Source organism: Rosa rugosa, chromosome 7, assembly GCF_958449725.1.
Source record: "Rosa rugosa chromosome 7, drRosRugo1.1, whole genome shotgun sequence".
In the NCBI taxonomy this organism is placed as follows: Eukaryota; Viridiplantae; Streptophyta; class Magnoliopsida; order Rosales; family Rosaceae; genus Rosa; species Rosa rugosa.
Genome location: NC_084826.1, coordinates 5,883,885 through 5,895,327, shown reverse-complemented (window position 1 = coordinate 5,895,327; position 11,443 = coordinate 5,883,885). Strand labels below are relative to the sequence as shown.

The window sequence follows — 11,443 nt, the reverse complement described above, 5'->3', positions numbered from 1 at the left end:
CCTCTGATAGAAACAAAAACATCATCACAAAGTATTCTTCAGTTCCACCAGTGGACAAGTTGCACTACAGCAATAAGCTTACCGGGATCAAACAGTTGCTTAGATAGCAACCAATCTTTATAAGTTCCTTGCAACTTCTCTAACTTGTGATCCTAACTTAATGAGTACCCAATAAGATTTCAAAGCTTTTGAAGTAAGCATAATTTGCAATGCAAGGGTAAATTTCTGCAAGATGAACATAAAATGAAGAAATTTTCGGAGATGGAGACGTAGAAATAAGCCTCTGGGAAAAGTTGGATGGTGCGGCGGCATGATAAGGAGGCTGAACGGCAGAGTTAGTGGTGTGGTTTACAATGGCAGAGCAGGGGAAAAACAAAGAGAACAGATCGTAGATGCTGTTAGCTCAGATGAAAAATAATGGAGAATGAAACACATATACAGAATAAGAGGTTGAAAGAGATGAAATAAGAATGAAAGGTGGAGAGTTATATAGCGATAAAAATCAAGTCTTGAAGGTGAAAAGGAGGGATTTTCAAAATTTAAAAGCAAAGTTGAAAAATTCTCAGTCAATGGATGGTACACTGATGGGAACTCCAAGCTTTGAATTGGTTGGTGCAGCTCTTCAATGCTGTTATGTACTCTCAATTTCAGTCTGGTTTTCTTGACTTCTTCAGTGTCCTTGCTAGTTGCTAGTCAGCTTTGCCAATTGACCAAACTCTACACATTAGATCGATTTTGGTCAAGGCCCTCTACACAGATAACCTCATTACTGTAGGTTAATGCATACCCACAGAACAGATAGTACCATACCATCAGGGAAAAATTGTTTCGAGTTCTAAATAGTATTAGTCCACAAAGCATATATATGATATTTGTTAAAAAGAAATAAGATAAAAAGAAAAGTGTAAAGGATGGTAACATACAAAGTAATGCCGAGCCATTTTGTGACAAAGTGTCAATACTTATTTCGCAATATGAGTGGTTAAAGTGAAGAATATCGGCATGTTGGATATTTGAAACCCGTTATCTGATATTCACAATGTACGAAAAAACAGATAATTGCATACAGTATCAACCCAAATCACACAAGTAATAGCGAGCTAATTAAAAATTATAATTGACATTAAAACAATATCTTGATCAATGCCAAATGAATTTGATATATGTATTTTAACTTCTTAAGGACCATTTTAAACATCATATGTAAAGATATTCGTATATATGCTGTCATACAAAAAAAAAAATACAAAAAATGGAAACAGTCACTGGGAGGATGCAATCTTATATAGGGTACCAATGGTAGCTTTCAGAACATTGATATATATGCACTACTAGCTAACATGCAATACCCTAGGTCGGCTCTTCCTTTCCTTTTGACAAATTTTGGGCTTCATTGTTTTTGATCATGATGATCTTGTTTTTGATCATGATGATCTAATTCATAACCATGGCACCGATGAATAAATGAGCATCCACGTTTGTAGGGAGTAGGGGGTGAATCCGGAACTTGACCAGGACCATCCTTGTTAGGAATACAGCCCGGGCGTAGTGCTCCAGAAGGAAGTTTGCATTGATCAAGAAGGGGAATATTGTCAAGTCTTCTAGTTGCAAATCCATGGCTTACTATCACCATGCTAACAAGAATGACTAGACAGAAGATCAAGGACTTTGTGCTAGGGAACGCCATGATCTTTGTCTTAGCCGCTTGTACCGATGATTGTTCAAATTTTGTGTTAGCGAGATTGGCCATTTATATTAGCGTTGGTTCCGGTTTTAAGCTTGAATTGCGCTGCCAAGACGGGGCTACATTTGAGTTTTGGTGGTTCTTCCTATTTGATAGTTAATTTATGACCACATTTATATTTTCTTTGTTTAGGAAAGGAGTTTGGGAAATACTTGGCAATCACATAACTGCTGACTGTCCTCGTTCCTGACTTTTCTAGGGATCTTATATATCTAATCCTACTTTGCTATTTTGAACGCAATATTGTACGTTCTAGATATAGTAGTAGTCTTATTAAGATCAAGTTCTGATTTGGATCAAAGGCTTGTTGCTAAAACTGGCTCTTATAGCCTTTACCGATCAAGCTTTCAATTTTCCTCTTTCTAATTTTCAGCCTCAAAAGTTTCAAATAGGGAAAACTCTATTTTAAGTACGTTTTTTTTTTTTTTTTTGAATCAAACCTCGCAACAGCTTTAGGAGCATAAACATGATGGAGTGCCTCTTCCTGTACAACGTGCACTTAGGGGTCGTCAACGGGCCGGGCCGGGCCAGGCCCGGCCCATTCATAGCGGGCTTGGGCCGGGCCTTGCTATATTTTTAAATAATAGCGGGCCGAGCCGGGCCAGGCTTTATTAAAAATAGACGGATCCAAGCCCGTCCATATAAAGCGGGCTTTTTCGGGCCGGGCCGGGCTTGGCCTTGCGGGCTTTTTTGGGCCGGGCCTTGCGGGCTTTATGTATAAATAAATATTTAAAGACACAAATATTTTTTTTTTTAATCAAACTTTGGAAATTCATTGGATAATGATCAAATACAATCAAAGATAACATATTTATAATTCTATATTGTACCCAAAAAAAATCTTTATTTATATATAGATACTAATTTATTGATAAATAAATTTTTAAAGGCACTAATTTTTTATAAATCTATATTTATACACCATACACTCCAAAGAGCAACATATAGCAATTCAAAGAAAATGAGAAAACTGACCGTTGGATGTGATTATTACAATAAAATAAGAGTGTGGTTAAAAATTTAGTCAATTTCACCATAGTTTCAAACCCGATCGGATTGGTCAACTGTAGTCACTTGCATGTTTTCTTGGTTGACCGATGGCGTGATGAACGCAAAACTTGCTTATTTTTTTACATCACGTTTGTAAATATTTCATCGATGGATGTGTGTGGACATAAGATAAAAATTTCAATTTTTAATTACAAATACGTTGGCCTATACTAATTTGTCTCCTAAAGTTGTATGACTTATACATTGCATTTAAATTGTTGAGTTCCATTCTAAAACAACCGTGAAGTGGAAGATGAATTTGGAGAAACCAACCGCTCGATTGAGAGATTGTAATATTTTATGGTGGTTGTAAAAAATCTAGCCAATTTGGTTATCGTTTCGAATTCGATCAACTAGGTCAAACGTAGTTACTCTTATAAACCTATATTTATATATCATACACTCCAAAGAGCAACCCCTATCAATTCAAAGAAAATGAAAAAACCGACCGTTGGATGAGTTTATTACAATAAATTATGTGTGTGATAAAAAATTTAGCCAATTTCACCATATTTTTGAATTCGATCGGATTGGTCAACCGTAGTCACTTATATGTTTTCTTGGTTGACCGATGGCGTGACAACCGCGAAACGTGCTTATTTTTTCACATCACGTTTGTATATATTCCATCGATGGATGTGCATGGACATAAGATAAAAAAAATTAATTTTAATTACAAACACATTGGCCTATACCAATTTTCTTCCTAAAGTTGTATGACTTATACATTGCATTTAAATTGTTGAGGTCCATTCTAAAACAACCATGAAGTGGAAGATGAATTTGGAGAAACCAACCGCTCGATTGAGAGATTGTAATATTTTATGGTGGTTGTAAAAAATACAGCCAATTTGGTTTTCGTTTCGAATTCGATCAACTAGGTCAAACCTAGTTACTCTTCTAAACCTATATTTATATATCACACGCTCCAAAGAGCAACCCCTATCAATTCAAAGAAAATGGGAAAACCGACCGTTGGATGTGATTATTACAATAAATTATGAGTGTGGTTAAAAATTTAGTCAATTTCACCATAGTTTCGAACTCGATCGGATTGGTCAACTGTAGTCACTTGCATGTTTTCTTGGTTGACCGATGGCGTGATGAACGCAAAACTTGTTTATTTTTTTACATCACGCTTGTAAATAATTCATCGATGGATGTGTGTGGACATAAGATAAAAATTTCAATTTTTAATTACAAATACGTTGGCCTATACTAATTTGTCTCCTAAAGTTGTATGACTTATACATTGCATTTAAATTGTTGAGGTCCATTCTAAAACAACCATGAAGTGGAAGATGAATTTGGAGAAACCAACCGCTCGATTGAGAGATTGTAATATTTTATGGTGGTTGTAAAAAATCTAGCAAATTTGGTTATCGTTTCGAATTCGATCAACTAGGTCAAACGTAGTTACTCTTATAAACCTATATTTATATATCATACACTCCTAAGAGCAACCCCTATCAATTCAAAGAAAATGGAAAAACCGACCGTTGGATGAGTTTATTACAATAAATTATGAGTGTGGTAAAAAATTTAGCCAATTTCACCATATTTTCGAATCCGATCGAATTGGTCAACCGATATTTAGAATATATATATATATATGCACATATTTTATATAGAAGTATAAGAACTTCCACACACACACACACACATATATATATATATATATATATATATCTCTATATATATATATAAACACACACACATACATGATATATTAATATATATATATATATATATATATATATATATATATATATATACAGATCCAATCTAGAGCGGAGCTCCGCTTTGAAATTAACGTGTGAAGTTCGATTTTTGGGCCACCTTTTGGTCGTATATCCACATCTCGACCGTTCAGATTTTAGGTACTAGTGTATAGATCATCTCTGCAAATTTTCAGCCAAATTGATGATCGTTAAGGTATCTAACTCGCTTAAACCAATGGACGGACTGAATCTGTCAACCTGAACCGTACTAGCTTTAAGGCAGTTATCAATGCCTTAACGATCATCATTTTGGCTGAAAATTTGCAGAGACGATCTATACACTAGTACCTAAAAACTGAACGGTCGAGATGTGGATGTGCGACCGAAAAGTAACCCAAAACTCGAACTTCACACGTTAATTTTCAAAGCGGAGCTCCGCTCTGAATAGGATCTGTATATATATATATATATATATATATATATATATATATATATATATAAACACACACACATATATAGATATATCTATATATAACACACACACACACACACATATATATATATATATATAAACACACAAATATATATCTATATGTGTGTATATATATATTTATAAACACACACACACACATATCTACATATATATATATAAACACACACACACACACACACACACATATATATATATATATATATATATATATATATAATATTTTTACGGGCTTTTACGGGCCGGGCCGGGCTTTTTGCGGGCCGGCCCACTACCCACCCGAGGCGGGCTTTTGCGGGCTTTTTAAAGGGCCGGGCCGGCGGGCCTCCATCGGCCCACTTGATCCGCGGGCTTTTTGATGAGGCCTACGTGCACTAATGTTTACATGCATATTTTCAATTAGGTACCAGTTCCAGGCAACCATGGACTAATCATTTTCCCATTCAACACCTGCCATCTTGCAAATTCTTGAATTGTTTTCCTTCCTTCTAGAATACTGCTCCAGGCAGAAGAAGCACGAGAACCCTTGGATGCATGTAAAATTTCGAGATTCGGAAATATAATTAAGAACCTGCACTCAAAGATCTTCAGGTTGCTGAATAATTCTCCAACACATTTTCGCCAGATGAGATAAATTGAAGTCATTAAGATTCTGAAAACCAAGGCCACCCATGACCCATAGATTTTTTATTTATTTATTTTTTAATAAAGGACTGGTGCGGCTGCCCTCAAGCCTTGATTAATGAAACGGTCGAATACAAGGGGGGGACATTGAGCCTAAACCCCTAATCACAATAAGCATCTAGAGTATTTTCCGAAATAATATCAGAAATCTCTACAGGAAACTTGTATTATAACAAGCACCAACTAGCAAAGAGTGCACAATTAGCTACTCCATTTGCTTTAACATAGCAGTGACATAGCGGAAAGATAACTCGATATCTAACCCGATTACAACATAGCATAATTACCAGCTTTAGCACAGCTTTCCTCTTATGTTGCCGCCGAAAAGTAAATCCGACGACACTTAGTCTCACCCTACCACTAGGCGGCAGCGCCCATTTAACGAAGCAAATAACGCGCCGCCAACCTAGAGCAGACAAGGCACACTGAGTGTGCATACCGTGACAAAGCACATATCGCCCTACCCAAAAGAGATAGGGAATTATTGCTAGCCAAGAGCCATAGGTAATTAAAAGTAAATGAAAATAAGACAAAATAGAAAATATAACCGGGTCAAGGGACAAAGCCCAGACCCAAAGTCCACCAGGCCCAAATCGAAAATGGGTGCAGAGATCACAACGCCTTCGTCCTGCCAGCGCCTCCCATGCCGTCCCAACTCCGGCAGCAACGCCACCGCCACCTTCCTCGAGCCATCTAGCCTCGCCGCTCATCCTCAACTGGGAAACAAAACGCCCAAACCAAGTCGGGTTAACCCGATCCGATCTGAACCCAGTGGCTTTCCTCACCCGGCCATCTCCATCACCTCGAATCCGATCTGAACCCGTGGATCTCCGGACACACGCCAGCAAGTCACAACCACCAGGTCGTTCGCGTTCCACCCGAGGGCAAGACGACGTCGACCCATCCTTCCAATCATCACCCTGCCTCGGGCCTTCGCCGTCAACCGTGCCAACCGCCCGGGACAACAACGTCCTCATCCTGCAACCAAAATCTCTACCGAACCCAGTAACACCGGACACAAGGTCCCTTCTAGCCCGTCCGACGACGCTGCCACAAGGGCGTGCCGTCGGACCGGGCATCCAAACCTGACGGACGATTGCTGCGGCTCCTGGTTTTTGAGAGAAAAGTCTTAGGGTAAAAACGCCTCTGCTAAGTTTTTGATGACCCATAGATTTAGGTAACCCCAGTTTTATCCAACGCATCCAATAAATTTTCCTATTTTCATCACAGTACTACTACCCCACCAAAAATTTGCAAAACCAGCATCCAGGTCTTTGCAAACGCCATCAGAAATAGAAAAACAGACATTGGGTAAGACGGAATTGTGCTGAACCGATTTGATCAGAATTTCTTTCCCAGCTGGAGAAAGGTGTGCATGCTTCCAGCCTTGAATCTTACGAGTAATTCTATCATTCACAAAGGCCAAAGCTTGTTTCTTAGATCTCCCCACATAGTAGGCAACCCAAGATAAAGCGTAACTGCTATTTGAATGCAAAGTTTTACACCATATAGATATAGTAGTGGTATTCACATGGTTATTAACTGATTAAAAAATTATGTTCAATTACACTTTTTTTTTTTAGAATAGATGTTCAATTACACTTAGATTTTACATTCAAAAGTGAAAAACAAAAATAAATCAACCTAAAAATATATTAACTTACATTAAAAAATGATTAAGTATAATTTTCTTAGTCAATTATGGATCAACTGCTATATATCCCCTACATTCTTACCCTTAATAGGTGGGGAGATTGAATCAACTATATGTTATATGGGTATGCTAACTTGTTGGCTCGCTAGCCATTAAGTTTTAAATTATCGTCTTTCTAATCTTCTAATCTAACTTGTTATAAGCGTCGTGAATTGCACACTTGATCTCTTCCTCTGAGAAAACTTTGACCTCGTCCCAATTGGGACAAGCTCCACTCAGTGGTTTAAGTCTGTTCTAGATCCTAATATTGTGAAGCAAATTCTTGGTATTCCTATACCTGTTTGTGAACAGGAAGATGAATATATTTGGGGTCCCTCCTCAAATGGTAGATTCTCTATTAAATCTGCTACATGGTTGCAATATGATCATCTTCATAAGTATAACCAATCCAAGTTGATATATAAGCTCTGGAATCTTAATGTTCAGCCAAAAATTAAAATCTTTGGCTGGTTGTTGCTTAGAGGAAGACTCAAAACCAGGGATAGGCTTTCCAAGTTTGGGATTATTAATGATAACTCTTGTCCTCTTTGTAATAGAGATAATGAGACTGCTGACCATTTATTTGGTTATTGCGATTTCACTAAGGAAGTTTGGAGGCTGGCAAACATTAACACCTCAGTGGATTGGGAGGAAGGGTATCTCAAAGTTTTTGAGGAACTCTTCTTACTACAACCATACAACGCTGACCTGTTTGCAAAGACTATTACTTTGTGCTGGCAGGTTTGGAAGACTAGAAATAATGTTATTTTCATAACAGCTTCTGCTAATCCTATGTCGGTTGTTATGTCAGTTGAAGTAATAATGAAAAGCTTTGATGATTTTAACACTAGTACTAGTGGAGCAAAAACTTCAAACATTTCAACCACAATTAAGTAATCTGCTCCTCCTAGTTCTTTTGTTAAAATCAATTTTGATGGTTCAGTCAGTAGAGATTCAACTGCTAGTGGTTTCATTATTAGAGACCATGATGCAAGACCAGTTATTGCTGCCACCAAGTATGTTGGCAACTCTACTACCCCTGTTGCAGAAGCTACTGCACTTAGGGATAGCCTGATTACTGCCAAAGACAAAGGTTTTACAAGACTTGAAGTTGAAGGAGACTCGAAGCTAGTTATTAATGCAGTTAATGGAATAGTAACCCCACCTTGGAGGCTGCTCAAATTGATTGAAGACATTAGAACTATTGCAACTTCCTTTTCTCAAATTTCCTTTAAGCATATTTATAGGGAAGCAAATTTTATAGCTGATGCCATTGCAAATTTAGGACATGAAGCTATGTCTCCTCTGTTCTGGAGTGATAAGGTTCCTAGTGAGGCTTCTAGAGCCTTATTGTTTGATGTTGTAAACATTGGTTGCCCAAGAGGCTTTTTTCTTTAAGTATTTTATTTCCATAAAAAAAAAAAAAAAAAAAAAAAAACTTCACCTGCCAACTCATATAGCCCGTTGTTCAGGAGAGTCGATTTCTTCAATATCGTAGCTGCCAAATGATCCAATTCTATACTCGTCTCCTCCACTATTTTAGGCACTCCATAAAAACCAACTGAATATCTCTTTTTTGAGTACACGAAACAAATAGTCCGATCAGATAGAAGCTGTCCGAGTCCAGAATCAGAAATTTCTAATGGGTAAAGAGCTTTTGAAAAATATGGGCGAATTGGAATGATCAAGCAATGCAAAGAAGCAGAACTGAGGCGCTTGTGTTTCCAAACTTAACATCAACTCCAACAACACGCTTGCTCTTAACTCATACAGTTTTTTATCTAGGAATTGAACTAGCATTATTGGCCACTACAATTGCCTTTACTTTGACACCATGAACTTGAACTTTGTACGAACGCATTTTTGACAGGAAATATGAAGGGATCATTGTGACATGATATTCGAATGGCCATGCAAGATTGAAACGAGAACGTACTAGTGCTGAGAAAGGCCCATTGCACAACATATAAATAGCCCTAGGCCAAATTTGGTGATTTGTTGGATTTAATTACATAGTGTCCATATGCTTTGCTAGGAATTATTAGAGTAATTCTAACAGATTCTTTATAATTTCTATATTGGGAGCAGATCCTCTCCTGAGCACTTTTTGGAGCTGAGCTTCCTAAGCTTTTCATCACAAAATGACACATGTATAAAACCACATCTAATGGCCCATATTGCTTGAACTTAATTTTGATTTATCTTTTTTTCATCAAAACTCTAAAACGGAGGACTCTCTCCTTCTTCTCTTCATCTTCTCTCTGAAGACGAGAGATTCATCTGTTCATCATCACCCACTCCCAAGCCAGCCCATCGTCACCACCAACCACCCCAGCACATCGTCACCACCGCTATCAACCACCCCAGCACATCGTCACCACCGCTATCAACCACCCCACCTATCGTCTTGCTATTGGGTATCAGTTAAAACATCAACAAATTGGACTCAATTCTCTCTCAAATCACTGGGATTGCACCTTGAGTTTTATTGTTTTGCAATCCACATTTTAATTTTGTCTAAATGGTCTGATATTTGATGTTTCAACAATATTTAGTATTCAATTTGGGATTGAATTCTGCTGGTTGGTTGAACTTGAGGTTGGGATTCAATTGATGGGTTCAATTTGGGGCTAGGTGTTCTATTGATGGGTTCTAGACTAATATCTGAATTTCATTTTGCCATCAGCCTGTTCTCTTCAATTTTCACCAAACCCAATTTTTCCCAGAGGATGACGCAGGTCTGGATGGTTTTTGTTGGGGCACCCATCTAAGAGTTGTGATTGGGCCTGGCCCAAGCCCAGAACTGTTAGTTAGAGATATTTTGCATACTTATGCTAGCTGCTATATTCCCTCTTATATGTGTGGTGCTGGGCATCAGAAGGAGATATCCAGAATTATCAATCAATTTTCATTTTTGTTATTCTCTTTCATTTCGTTTTTCTCTCAATTCATGTTTTCCAATCTAGGGTCTCATTATTTGGTATCAGAGCTCCAAACCATGGGGCCGAGGAGAGCTGGAGATCCACCACAATATTCATCAACACCGCCGCGTCCACCTGACCCAGGTAATTTGCGGATGAAGCTTCAAGTCGAGTTAGAGGAGACAGCGGCGGGATTTTGTGAACTTCACAAATCTATGGCATCAATGGCGACGGAGCAGGCTATATTCCAGTCCGAGATATTAAACGAATTGAGGCAATTTTGGTTGGAGCGAACAGCTCAGTTGAGGCCGCCACCACCACCACCACAGTATCCACCAACTTCGCTGCCTCCGTTTCCTGCTTCGAACCCTACACCGTTGGCACAGTTCACCGCCAGCCCACTTCCTCTGTTGGACGGCGCTCCTCCGCCTATTCGCCCACCCAAAATCCATAGCTCGCGACTCCAAATCCACACTCCACCGCTAGCACAGCCCACCACCAAGCCGCCTCCTCTGCTCGACGGCGCCGTTTTGGCTCAACCGAACAGTTCACCTGCATCATTTTGCTCGGTAAGTGGTATTAGCAAAAGTGTTTCTAATCAGTTCAATTTTCTGAATGTTGATTGTAGTGGTGTGGGCTCAGTGTTTGGTGCTGAATTAAATGTTATTGATGAGAAGTTTGAGAATGGGGAAGGAGAGAGTTCTAAAAAGAGGGCTGAGGTGAATATTGGAGATGGTAGAGACTTCAATGAGCTTGAGAGTGTCGGTGCTAAGCAGGATGATTCGGGATGGAGTTTGTGTGGGGAGAATAGAGAATGTAACGTTGATGAAAGTGGAAAAGGGATATTGGAGAATGAAATTGAGTATGATCAGAACCATTCAAATCCAAATTTGAATATTGGCTTCACCAACACCAACACCTTTAATCAACTACAGTCAGGCAACACAAGTGGCCTCAGTGGTTTAGCTGGTATTACTGGTCAGAGCAACTTTGGACAATCGTCTGTAGCTTAAGGTGTTGACACTGTACCACAACCAATACCTGCTATAAGCCTTATTGGATCGCTCACTGCGCTGCCTCAGATGTCAATTGCTCATGTGAGAACTACACCATCAATTCAATATGGAATTTCAAGCATCC

At 38.6% G+C, this 11,443-nt stretch overlaps 1 protein-coding gene across 1 annotated transcript; it reads left to right on the top strand.

The window, feature by feature from the left end:
• The first annotated feature begins 6,288 nt into the window (after positions 1-6,288).
• Positions 6,289-8,780, top strand: LOC133722723 (uncharacterized). The gene is made up of 3 exons (XM_062149594.1): positions 6,289-6,435; positions 7,695-8,232; positions 8,326-8,780. The coding sequence occupies exons 1-3, from the start codon at positions 6,289-6,291 to the stop codon at positions 8,778-8,780; spliced, it is 1,140 nt and encodes a 379-aa protein (XP_062005578.1).
• The last annotated feature ends 2,663 nt before the right edge of the window (positions 8,781-11,443 follow it).

Excerpts from the sequence above, each read along its gene's own strand:
- LOC133722723 (XM_062149594.1), top strand. The coding sequence starts at position 6,289 with ATGGGTGCAGAGATCACAACGCCTTCGTCCTGCCAGCGCCTCCCATGC. Across the intron at positions 6,436-7,694 it reads AAACGCCCAAACCAAGTCGG|GAAGATGAATATATTTGGGG; the intron begins GTTAACCCGATC and ends GTTTGTGAACAG. Across the intron at positions 8,233-8,325 it reads CTTTGATGATTTTAACACTA|TCAGTAGAGATTCAACTGCT; the intron begins GTACTAGTGGAG and ends TTGATGGTTCAG.